We start from the raw sequence: 13,478 nt of genomic DNA, 5'->3' as shown, positions 1-13,478 counted from the left end.
CTTCTCAGTTGTAAAATTTTACATAATTTAAAAAATCCGAAATATTTTGGAATATGAAATAAACTTGATAATTTGCAATATCATTTTTAGTAACAAATTTTGACGTAATCTATACATTCCAAGAATGATTTTTCAAAACCATCGATTTTGGCCATTACTGAAATTTTAAAAACTCCGAAAATTTAGAAATTTTGAAAAACCTTAGCTACGAAGCTCGAGTTATGAGAATACAAATTTTGAAAATTCTGAAAATCTTCCCAGTTGTACAATTTTAAATATTTAAAAAAATCCAAAATACTCGTATTTTGCAACGTGAAATAAACTTCATAATTTACAATAACATTTTTAGTAAAAAATTTTGACGTAATCTATACACATTCCAAGAATGATTTTTTCAAAATCATCGATGTTGGCAATTACTGAAATTTTGAAAATTCCAAAAATTTAGAAATAGCTTCTTGGCTATATATCCAAATTCATTGTTAACGTGTTGGGTATCCAAAGTTCTGACAACTCACCGAATTACAAGAATACAAATTTTGAAAATTCTGAAAAACTTCCCAGTTGTAAAATTTTAAATATTCAAAAAACCCGAAGTACTTTGCAACGTGAAATAAACTGGAGAATTTGCAATAACATTTTTAGTAAAAAATGTTGACGTAATCTATACACGAGAATACAAATTTTGAAAATTTTGGAAATCTTTCCAGTTGTAAAATTTTAAATATTTAAAAGATCCGAAACATTTTTCAAGGTGAAATAAACTTGATAATCTGCAGTCATATTTTTAGTAAAAAAAAATTAATGTAATCTATATACACTCCAAGATTTTTTTTTCCAAATTATCCATGTTCGCCATTACTACAATTGTGAAAATTCCAAAAATTTTGCAATTTTTAAAAATCTTGGTTATAAATCAAATATTCATTGTTAACGTCTTGGGCTATCCAAAGCTCTGACAACTTCACCGATTTACGAGAACACAAATTTTGAAAATTCTGAAAATCTTCCCAGTTTTGTAAAATTTTAAAAATTTTAAAAAATCCGAAATACTTTGGAACGTGAAATAAACTGGAGAATTTGCAATAACATTTTTAGTAAAAAATTTTGACGTAATCTATACACGAGAATACAAATTTTGAAAATTCTGGAAATCTTTCCAGTTGTAAAATTTTAAATATTTAAAAAATCCGAAACATTTTTCAAGGTAAAATAAACTTGATAATCTGCAGTAATATTTTTAGTAAAATAAATTAATGTAATCTATACAGACTCCAAGAATTTTTTTTCAAAATTATCGATGTTCGCCAATACTACAATTGTGAAAATTCCAAAAATTTTGCAATTTTTAAAAATCTTGGTTTTAAATCAAACATTCATTGTTAACGTCTTGGGCTATCCAAAGCTCTGACAACTTCACCGATTTACGAGAACAAAAATTTTGAAAATTCTCAAAATCTTCCCAGTTTTGTAAAATTTTAAAAATTTAAAAAAATCCGAAATACTTTGCAACGTGAAATAAACTGGAGAATTTGCAATAACATTTTTAGTAAAAAAATTTGACGTAATCTATACACGAGAATACAAATTTTGAAAATTTTGGAGATCTTTCCAGTTGTAAAATTTTAAATATTTAAAAGATCCGAAACATTTTTCAAGGTGAAATAAACTTGATAATCTGCAGTAATATTTCTAGTAAAAAAAAATTAATGTAATCTATACAGACTCCAAGAATTTTTTTTCCAAATTATCCATGTTCGCCATTACTACAATTGTGAAAATTCCAAAAATTTTGCAATTTTGAAAAATCTTGGTTATAAATCAAACATTCATTGTTAACGTCTTGGGCTATCCAAAGCTCTGACAACTTCACCGATTTACGAGAACACAAATTTTGAAAATTCTCAAAATCTTCCCAGTTTTGTAAAATTTTAAAAATTTAAAAAAATCCGAAATACTTTGCAACGTGAAATAAACTGGAGAATTTGCAATAACATTTTTAGTAAAAAAATTTGACGTAATCTATACACGAGAATACAAATTTTGAAAATTTTGGAAATCTTTCCAGTTGTAAAATTTTAAATATTTAAAAGAACCGAAACATTTTTCAAGGTGAAATAAACTTGATAATCTGCAGTAATATTTTTAGTAAAAAAAATTAATGTAATCTATACAGACTCCAAGAATTTTTTTTCAAAATTATCGATGTTCGCCATTGCTACAATTGTGAAAATTCCAAAAATTTTGCAATTTTTAAAAATCTTGGTTATAAATCAAATATTCATTGTTAACGTCTTGGGCTATCCAAAGCTCTGACAACTTCACCGGTTTACGAGAACACAAATTTTGAAAATTCTCAAAATCTTCCCAGTTTTGTAAAATTTTAAAAATTTAAAAAAATCCGAAATATTTTGCAACGTGAAATAAACTTGATAATATCCAAGTTTCATTGTCAACGTCTTGGGGTATTCAACGCTCTAACTTCACCGAGTTACGAGAATACAAATTTTGAAAATTCTGAAAATCTTACCAGTTTTAAAATTCTAAATATATTGCAAGACAAAAAAACCCGGACATTTTAATATTTGTAACTTTCCGCTAATGTTCAGTGTAATGACTTGTTTTATTTTCTTTTTCTTTTTTCCACAAGTTTTAGCATAAATTTAGCCATATTTATATATTAATGTTTTGCATTTTAGATTTTTTTTTTATAAAACTTCCGACTAATCGTAACTAATCACAAAAATTCAAGTGTCGGGGTTTTTTGTCTGGCAGTGTATTTAAAAAAATCTGAAATATTTTGAAAAGTGAAATAAAGCAAGTTTATTATACGTTTCAAAATTTATATAATTTATGTAACATTTTTGGTAAAAAAAAAGTGTGTAAACAATGATGAAAATTAAAAGAGGGTAAGCATAAGTAAATGTCACATATTCTCCACTACAGGATTTTTAATAAACTTAAATTTAATAAGTACTAACTTTTTCGGGCGACGTCATCTGTTTTTCGGAAGAAATGTGTAAGTAAAATCTGGTTAATGTTCTCTAACTACTTTCATGTTTTCTTGACGTTTCATTAGCCCAAGAGTCCGAAAAAAAAAGGTCTCCGTTTCCGTCCGTTTGCTATCTGTCAATTTTTATTAGACAGATAATCATAGAAACTACCGGACCGATTGTTGTCAAATTTTATATGTATGTTAGACGTATCAATAGGTGGTAAAACGTAAACCAAAATTTGCTTCATTCCCAACAACAATATGACCATGTCCTCACAAAATTCTTCATAGTAAGTACTTGTGGTTTATGAATCCACCTTGACGTTTTTCCCGAGGCATCCAAATTTTTGCAAAAAAAAAAAAAAACGTTATTGGTCCGGTCATTGCTTAAGATTGCGCATGTTCGACTGGTGCTGCTATTACCTTTTTTTATTGATCAAAACAAGAATGGTACACCCCATTGTTTTAATATTAGTATTACATTGCACGTGTCGAAATTGACATACGTGTCCTTGCTGATATGTTGATAGGAACATTTTCAAATCGGAAAACTCACTATACATACAGCCATACATATTGCCTTTCGCAATTGTTAATCTGTTTCCAATTATTGATGGAGAAGTGCACTCCAGATCAAATATAAACAAGTTAACACAGTGTGTTTTCGTAACATAGTGCGTTCAAATTAAAGGCAGTGGCGGAGCATGGGTGATTAAAGTGTGATACATTACCGAATTGAAAAAAGTAAACTCTACAAGAATCTTTAGAAAGATGTATATAGGGTGTCATGAAAAAAGGTTGGATATAGTAGACAAATTAAAAAAAAATAAATAAAGCGTGTATAGAGGTTGATGATAATTTTTCAAAGAAGCGGGATTTGTTGGACTGTACTTTATGGACGAGAGAAACAATGAAATGATAAAATGCAAACATGAACTGTATTAGAAATCACTAAAATTATTCCACCACTTTAAATTAGCGTAATTACAAATGAATCAGACAAAATTATTCTTCTCATTGGGTTGGATTTATATTTTGTATTACACTTTGAATAAAGTATGATACAATATTGTATTCTATTTTTTTTTTAGGATTGCATAGTTGCATACAGTACAATAACAAAATTTATAACAAAAGCACAAAACCCTGTAATAATAATGAAAATCTAAAAAAATGAAAAACGATTAAAATTTAAATGCCAAAGCGGAGCAAAATTTTTTAATAAAGTCGCAATATTACAAACCGTAAAAGTAGGACAACAAAACAACATTAAAATACAAAATATGTTTTTAAAAACAAGTTATTCTGGCAGGCACCAGTAAACTCTACTGTAAAAATACGGGTCTGTTGAAGTATGGATTTGGGAATACATTGATAGCCGAGTTCGCACGGTTTGTTTCCACACGAGTTTAGTTTTTTACTTTGTCAGTTTTTTCGAAACCTTTCTACTAACATCTTTTAATTAACTATCCGTTATTCACATAACCACTCCGCTAAATCCACATTTCCCTTTGAACAGTTTGAACGCTTTATTTTCAGCGCGTAGATTTCAACAAAACCCACGAAATTAATTTCTCTTCCAATCAAACATCCAACTATCCTTACCTCTTCCAAACCGCTTCGTAAACATCCCCATACTGTCCCCCTCCCAATTTATGCTTCATCACGATGTCTGTCCTGTTGATCTCCCACTCGTCCGGCTCCGGACTCAACGGGAACACCGTCGGCTTGTTGTGTTTAGGTGCCGGATACAACAGTTGCGTTATTAATCCGTCCGCCAACATCGAATGGTGATGGACTAGCTCGGCCAAAGTATTGAACTTGCTCTCGGCCGTTACGAAAACTTTACCCTCCGCATCCTCGTTTATCCTGTAGTGGTAAACACGACCCTCGTAACGTAGGGATATGCTTCTTTGTCCGGGACTGCTTTCCGATTCGCGGACCAAGAAGCTACCGTTTATTCCCGAGCTTAGCAGATATTCGGCGGCGTTTCGCGAAATCGGGCCGTGGTACCACGAGTGCTTCTCGAGGGAGTTGACGGGGGTGACGTAGTTGGAGGGTACCCAGCCGATTTGGTTCGAGGTGGAGTGGGCTTCGCACCATTCGCCGCTCTTGTTGTAACTCAGGATGCGGACTTGTTCTCCTGAAAAAAAAAAGAAACATTTTAATACTGTTGTAGAATTTTTTAACATCGATGGAAAAATAGCATATAAATGAGGTTCTCCTAAATCAAATATGTAATTTATACCATTTAACATAGTTCTAAAATTATTGTATAATATATCTTAATTTGGGGAGGAACAGTGAAATACCAGTTGCATTCGATTTAAATGACCAATCCAATCACACATAATCTATAAATAATATTTGTATCTTATTAAAAAGCTATTTAGTTTCACAAATATGTATATATTTTACGAAGTCAGTTACTTGAAATTAGAATGTTATCTTCCTGTTCATTCCAAAAATTAGTGACGTCAATTAAGTATTAAATAAATCAACTTTTTTTTTTGAAGTAGATTAGAGCCACTTCCCTAAGCGCAACTGAAGAATACAAAGATTAACATATTTACAGTGATAATCTAAATACAATAGATATGATTTATATTCATACGTACGTAGAATCAAGAATTTTAAGAACATCAAAAAATAATTTAAAAAAACTAGTAACTTTGGTTTTGTATGTGGAATTCAGTTACAAATTGTGTTTACATATGTATCCAAATATGTGTATAAGTAATAAAAAGCTGTATACAAACATGACTATGTAATAACTCATTCGTGAATTATTTACTACCTCAAGTTGCATGAAAAATGACTTATAGTAAAGTTCCAAGTGAAATTTATTGAAAAATAATATGTAACGCAATATTTATTGTTTGAACGTCGCTAACATTTTTCAGCTTGCAATCGAGTCCATCTGCCGACTCCTTACTTTTATGTTTTCTCGACCTATCATGACCCCTAGACTACGAAGAAATAGGTCTCCCGTTTCCGTCTGTCCGTTTATCTGTCTGTCTGTCGTCTGTCCAGATTTTTATTAAACTGATAATCTCCGAAACTACGGGACAGATTGTTGTAAAGTTTTGTATGTATATTAAGAATATATATCATGTAGGTGGTAAAACGCCAACCAAAATTTGGCTAATCATCCCCACCACCAGTTGATGCCGTTATCTCCAAAATTTACAATAGTAAACTTGTTTTTATTTCCATAAAACGAGATACTCTTGTAACATTTTTCGAAAAATCTGGATTTATTTACCTTCGAGCAATTTTTGAAAGCACATTTTTTGATTTTTTCATTTTCTTTAATTTTTCAAATTTTCAATCTGTGGTTTTTCAATTCCTCGATTTTCTAAACTTAAAATTTTTCAATTTTGCAATTTTACAAAATTTAGGGACACTATATAATATTTTCACTGAGACCAAGTTAACCACGCATTTAACGAGGTGTCGTCTGTCAGTCACGTGGTACTTTAACGCCCTGTCAAAAATTTAATTGCGATCAAATATTTAATTGAGCTTCTTTTTGTAAACCGGATATTAGTTTTTTCGATTTTTAACTTTCTCAATTTTTAATCTTTAGATTTTTCACTTTTTCGTTTCTTCACTTTTTCAAATTTTTGATTTCTAATTTTTAGATTTTTCAAAGTTGTCGTTTTATACTTTTTTGTTTTTGCATTTTAGATTTTTCTCTTTTACAATTGTGCAATTTTTCTCTTTTACAATTGTGCAATTTTTCTGTTTTTTATTGGAAAATCAGAAAAATCGAAAAACTAAAAAATCGGAAAATCACGAAAAATCGAAAAATTGCAACATCGAAAAGGTGGAAAATCGAAGAACTGCAGAAACGAAAAATCGAGAAACCTAAAAATTGAAAAAAATTAATGAATCGAACAATTCCAAAGGAAAAAAAACGAATTCAATCGAAAAATTGGAAAATCCGAACACTGTAAAATCGAAAAATTAATGATCAAAAAATTGAAAAATCTAATAATGAAAAATGGTAAAAGGCAAACCGTAAAATTGAAGGAGTGAAAAAATTTAAAATAAAATTATTATTACAAACATATTCAAAATAAAAACTAGAAATTGCTAATCAAAAACTGAAGAACCGAAAAACTGGAAAATCGGGAAACTGAAAAATGTAAAAGTTGAAAAAATAAACATAATAAAAACTGAAAACTCCTGAAATTGCAAATCGAAAAATTGTAAACTCTAAAAATTAAAACATCGAAAAAGTTGGAAAATCGGAAAACTAAAAAATTTTAAAATGAAAACTCGAAGAGATGTATATTGTAAAACTAAAGACAAGAAAAAATAATACATCGAAAAATTGTAAATCGAAATATTGAAGCCCCGAAAAATTCAAAAAATTAAAATTGACAAAACAGGAAATTATAAAATTGGAGCATTGAAAAATCTAAAAATTGTAAAAATAAAGAAAAAAAAAACCGAAACCAAAAATTGCAAATCGGATAATTGAAGGCGCAAAAAATGAAAAATTGAAAAGCATAAATCGCATTGAAGAAACGAAAAATTGAAAAAATGAAAATAAAAACCGAAAAGAAAAATTTGATATCAAAAAATTGAAAATTTCAAAAGTTAAAAAACTAAAAATTTTAAACTTGAAAACTCGAAGAGATGTATATTGTAAAATTAAAGACACAAAAAAATGGTAAATCGAAAAATTGCAAATCGAAAAATTGAAGACACGAAAAATTCAAAAAATTGAAATTGAAAAAACACAAAATTATAAAATCGGGGCATTGAAAAACCGAAAAATTGTAAAAATAAAGAAAAAAAACCGAAACCAAAAATTGCAAATCGAAAATTTGAAGAAATGAAAAACTAAAGGATCGCAACATTGGAAAATCTAAAAGTTGAAGGCGCAAAAAAATGAAAAATTGAAAAGCACAAATCGCATTGAAGAAACGAAAAATTGAAAAATTAAAAATGAAAAAATGAAAATTAAAACCGAAAAGAAAAATTTGAGATCGAAAAATTGAAAAATTCAAAAGTTGAAAAACTGAAAATTTAAAACTTTAAAACTCGAAAAGACGTATATTGTAAAATTAAAAACACAAAAAAATGATAAATCGAAAAATTGAAGACACGAAAAATTAAAAAAATTTACATTGAAAACACACAAAATTATAAAATCGGAGCATTGAAAAATCGAATAATTGTAAAAATAACGAAAAAAAACCTGAAACCAAAAATTGCAAATCGAAAATTTGAAGAAATGAGAAACTAAAGAATAGAAAAATTGCAAAATCGAAAATTTGAAGAAATGAAAAACTAAAGAATCGAAAAATTGCAAAATCTATACATTGAAGGCGCAAAAAATTAAAATTTGAAAAATCACAAATCGCATTAAAGAAATGAAAAATTGAAAAAATGAAAAACTGAAAATTTTAAACTTCAAAAATCGGAGAGACGTATATTGTAAAAATAAAGAAAATAAAAATCCGAAACCAAAAAGTGCAAATCAAAGATTTGAGGAAATGAAAAACTAAAGAATCGAAAAATTGCAAAATCTAAAAATTGAAGGCGCAAAAAAATGAAAAATTGAAAAATCGCAAATCGCATTAAAGAAACGAAAAATTGAAAAATTAAAATTGAAAAAATGAAACTTAAAACCGAAAAGAAAAATTTGAGATCGAAAAATTGAAAAATTCAAAAGTTGAAACACTGAAAATTTTAAACTTTAAAACTCGAAGAGACGTATATTGCAAAAGTAAAGACACAAAAAATGATAAATCGAAAAATTGAAGACACGAAAAATAAAAAAAATTTACATTGAAAACACACAAAATTATAAAATCGGAGCATTGAAAAATCGAATAATTGTAAAAATAAAGATAAAACCCGAAACCAAAAATTGCAAATCGAAAATTTGAAGAAATGAAAGACTAAAGAATCGAAAAATTGCGAAATCAAAGATTTGAAAAAATGAAAAACTAAAGAATCGAAAAATTGCAAAATCTAAACATTGAAGGCGCAAAAAATTAAAATTTGAAAAATCGCAAATCGCATTGAAGAAAAGAAAAATTGAAAAAATGAAAAACTGAAAATTATAAGCATGAAAATTCGGAGAGACGTATATTGTAAAAATAAAGAAAATAAAAATCCGAAACCAAAAATTTGAGAAAATGAAAAACTAAAGAATCGAAAAATTGCAAAATCTAAAAACTGAAGGCGCAAAAAAATGAAAAATTGAAAAATCGCAAATCGCATTAAAGAAACGAAAAATTGAAAAATTAAAATTGAAAAAATGAAACTTAAAACCGAAAAGAAAAATTTGAGATCGAAAAATTGAAAAATTCAAAAGTTGAAAAACTGAAAATTTTAAACTTTAAAACTCGAAGAGACGTATATTGCAAAAGTAAAGACACAAAAAATGATAAATCGAAAAATTGAAGACACGAAAAAAATTTACATTGAAAACACAAAATTATAAAATCGGAGCATTGAAAAATCGAATAATTGTAAAAATAAAGAAAAAACCCGAAACCAAAAATTGCAAATCGAAAATTTGAAGAAATAAAAGACTAAAGAATCGCAAAATTGCAAAATCAAAGATTTGAAGAAATGAAAAACTAAAGAATCGAAAAATTGCAAAATCTAAACATTGAAGGCGCAAAAAATTAAAATTTGAAAAATCGCAAATCGCATTGAAGAAAAGAAAAATTGAAAAAATGAAAAACTGAAAATTATAAAACTTGAAAACTCGGAGAGACGTATATTGTAAAAATAAAGAACATAAAAATCCGAAACCAAAAATTGCAAATCAAAAATTTGAGAAAATGAAAAACTAAAGAATCAAAAAATTGCAAAATCTAAAAATTGCAGGCGCAAATAAATGAAAAATTGAAAAATCGCAAATCGCATTGAAGAAACGAAAAATTGAAAATGAAAATTAAAACCGAAAAGAAAAATTTGAGATTAAAAAATTGAAAAAGTGAAAAATTGAACTTGAAAACTCGAAAAATTACAAATCGAAAAACTGAAGAAACAAAAAAAAATTGAAGAATTGAGAAATTCAATTCAAAAAAGCTGCGGGAATATTATTTGCGCCACTGGTTTTTATTTTATAGAGGTTATCAGAAAACAAATATCGCAAACATTTTTTGTAATTTTTCAAAGAAGCAGGATTTATTGGGCTGTACTTCAGGAACGAGGAAGATTCTGTTGAAATAATCTTCGACCAATTTTTAGAATTATTTAGGGAGGGCTTCCTAACACGGATTGCTCTATTTTAAAAAAATATCTCAAGAAGAGCTCCTCAATTTTCCTAAAATTATAGAAGACGAGAACATTTACTATCATTAGTGTCGCATTGTACACATAAAAAAAACGGAGTGACTATTCGTACACACAGTATGTACGAATAGTACAAGAGCTATTGATACACACGGTGTGTACGAATAACTACAGCGCTAATCGTACATACAGTGTGTATGAATAGTACGCGCGCTGTTCATACTCACATGTAGGTACGTCCACATTACAAATGATACAAACATCTGTTCACACCATTTTACTCTCTTTACTGTGAATAATCTGTAGTTCGATTACGTTGAATATTTCATGATCATCAGATCATCAGATGGATAGAGATTTTGTATATAGGTATCACTCAGTAATTAGGCGTACTAACACAAGTTGAAAGGTTTTGGCGCCACAAATCTTCGATTTACCTTCAAACTCCAGTTCAAATTTAATGATTTTTACGACCGTTGTACGTCTTTTCTAAAACTATATAGTATACTTATGCTTTTACAAATCTGTGGCTATAAATCGCAAAATGGGTATAAGTGACAAAGAAGAAAAAGCTGTATTATGTCAAATACAAGCAAACCGTAACAGGCATTAGAAATAAATCCAAGAGACTAAGTGGTAGGTAGGGTGTTATTGAAAGGTACGTACAACAAAATTGACAGTTCTTCACGAAGTCTAAGAAGTCTAAAAAACTTATTTTGTGTTGTCAAAATTATAAGGGGAAAATCAACCCTTATCCAACCTTTTTAGACGCTACTGAAGGATAAATAGGTAAAATTAATTTATTTTAGTAAATCCTAGCAACTGTAACAATAAAACTTTTGTCAAGACTAAATGTTGCTATAGAAACGAGAGATGATCTTTTTATCAGAGGCGTACAACGAATTTGGACATAAATTTTAATAATTTTTATCTCTAAAAGGAGAACACTTTTACCTGAAATTTTTGTAACTTTTAGCACCCATACTTCGAGACCAACTGCCGATTTTATTTTGTACGTACCTTTCAATAACACTCTGTATATTAACATAAGAAACAAAACACAACAAAACAGTGCTAACAGACTTAACTTTTATTTTTTGTACTTTTTTTTTTCAAAAAAACTTTAAAACAAAACAATGGAACTATTTTTAAGAAGATTATAAGAACGAAAAAAAGATAGTTTAATAATAATTAATAGAACATCTCCAAGTGTTCAGTATCATACTAAAGATTCTCGCTTTCACTGTAAACAGTACAAAACCAATCACCTTTCAGTTTTCGATATTGGCACATTTCTTTAGTACTGATTCCATTCGACATCTTGTTACAAATTCTGCAGTGCAAGTTCTTGATTTTTTTCGCAGTTATCAAAAAACGAAGTAGAGCAGAATAACCGGGTGCTGCAAAATCTTTTTGGACTAAAGATACATGCACTTCATTTTAAAAAAATTCTGATTTGATTAATTTTGGCTCAGTAGGTAAATGGGAAGTAGTATATTTAATAGTGGATTCGTAAGATAAACCAATCCATTCAAAGATCAACTTCTTTTTTTCATAATCTGATTTTAAGCTGTATTTTACTGGAACCCCAAAAGTTTGTTTTTTTCTTTTTACTTCCACAGCCGTTGACATGTGACCTTTAGGGCGCCCACAACGAATCATTTTTTTAGGAAGTTTAGTTGCTTTTAATTCAAACAAAAATTCTTCATTTAGGTTGGTTTTGGATGATGAAACAATAGTTTTTTTTGCCGGAGTAGGCTCGTTCATTTTTTGTAAAGAGCAACTAGGTAAAATATGATATTTTTCACTTTGATTCTACGAGATGGTATTACTAGTAGATTTCTGTCTATAGACTTCACTGTTAGCAAATATTTTTGCAAACGTTAATTGAACAGCATTCCCTACAGCATCTTAGATGTGCCAATCACAGCCTTAATTTTGAGGGATTAGTTTTTCTATTCTTTCCTCATTTGTCTTTGTTGCAGTTTCTTGGTGTTCATTATCCTGATGTTTATTATGTACCACTGCATTTTTCATATTGGTTTCGAGTATTTTCTATTAGTTTTTTGTTGTTATTGTTTATTTCTTCCAATGAATTACTTTGATTCAAGTCTTCAACGTAAATAATCTATTCTTCCACATTTTTTCACAGTGTGATTAAACATTTTCCTCTGTGAAATTCATTTCAATTTCTTCAATACCTGTATCAAGCACTTCGTTTTGTTAGTGACTGCATTTTTAGACGAACTTGCCAGTTCACATATAAGTACCTCTATATTCATTTCGTAATAATTGAGAAGCAATTTGGCGTCTTGCATTTTTTGCTTATATTTTTCAGTCCCAAACTCGGATATAACAACAGCAAATCTGGAACATAATTTTGCTGCTTATTCATATTTTTTGTTAGCTCTAACAGCTGTAGGTGTTGGAGATGCGAAATCCAATATTGTTACTTGTTGGCATGCATCATTTGCATACAGATTTTCCATATTGCTTGACGCTCTGTGATAACTTAAATAAAAATTCTTCTTCCAACGATTAAGCATCAACTTTTCGTCAGACGGATTCAAACCCATTTTTTCTCTTAAAGCCAAAATGTGGCAACATAGCAATAGCATTTGGTTAGAAAGCTGCAGTCACATTTGTCATTTTTCGTTTAGTTCTAGGTTTTCCTTAATTTTGTATCTTACCATAAAAGAAAATTGCTGCAGTAAAGATTTCCAAGCAAAAGGAGTAATTAAGTTGTGATATTTCCATTGATAAGTATCCCGTTTAAATTTAATTATTTCCTACTTAAGGAGTAAATCGTGAACTTCTTTCTCTTTCAATTGGTAATGAAGAAAACACCTTCTTGAAGTCAGTGAAAAACTGGTCCAAAGAAGACAGTTTTTCAATACCTGCTTTCAGCATTTGATTAATATTTTCTAATCTACTGGTTGTATTGTTTCCAAATGTTAGGCAGTGATGACGATATGCACAGACCCACTGCTCCTTTATGTCGTGCCAATTTTTCTTATAATATGCCGTAACTTTGGGAAAATTGAAACTTATTCAATTCTAGTTCTATATACTCTCCGTCACTATGGCTGTATGTTATCCTCTGTATCAAATTCAGGCACTGTTCTTTGTGGGCAGACGAAATCTTCATTTTATCCACAGTAATTTTCCTGCGAAACGTCTTTAGAGTGTAGTATAAGCATAATAACAGCCTAGC

General features: G+C 29.1%; 1 protein-coding gene across 5 annotated transcripts in view; it reads right to left on the bottom strand.

The window, feature by feature from the left end:
• LOC135128011 (tyrosine-protein kinase Abl) overlaps positions 1-13,478 on the bottom strand; it is a 111,829-nt gene that overhangs the window by 30,327 nt on the left and 68,024 nt on the right. For all 5 annotated transcript variants that reach the window (XM_064054789.1, XM_064054791.1, XM_064054790.1 and 2 more), the window contains one exon: positions 4,601-5,138. In XM_064054789.1, coding sequence (XP_063910859.1) covers positions 4,601-5,138 — 538 coding nt within the window. The remainder of the gene's footprint in view (positions 1-4,600; positions 5,139-13,478) is intronic.

This window comes from Zophobas morio, unplaced genomic scaffold (genome assembly GCF_036711695.1).
Source record: "Zophobas morio isolate AGI-343-1 ecotype UQ-CSIRO unplaced genomic scaffold, CSIRO_AGI_Zmor_V1 ptg000012l, whole genome shotgun sequence".
NCBI classification, from domain to species: domain Eukaryota; kingdom Metazoa; phylum Arthropoda; class Insecta; order Coleoptera; family Tenebrionidae; genus Zophobas; species Zophobas morio.
Note: the sequence above shows the minus strand (reverse complement) of the source record. Positions and strands in the feature narration are given on the sequence as shown.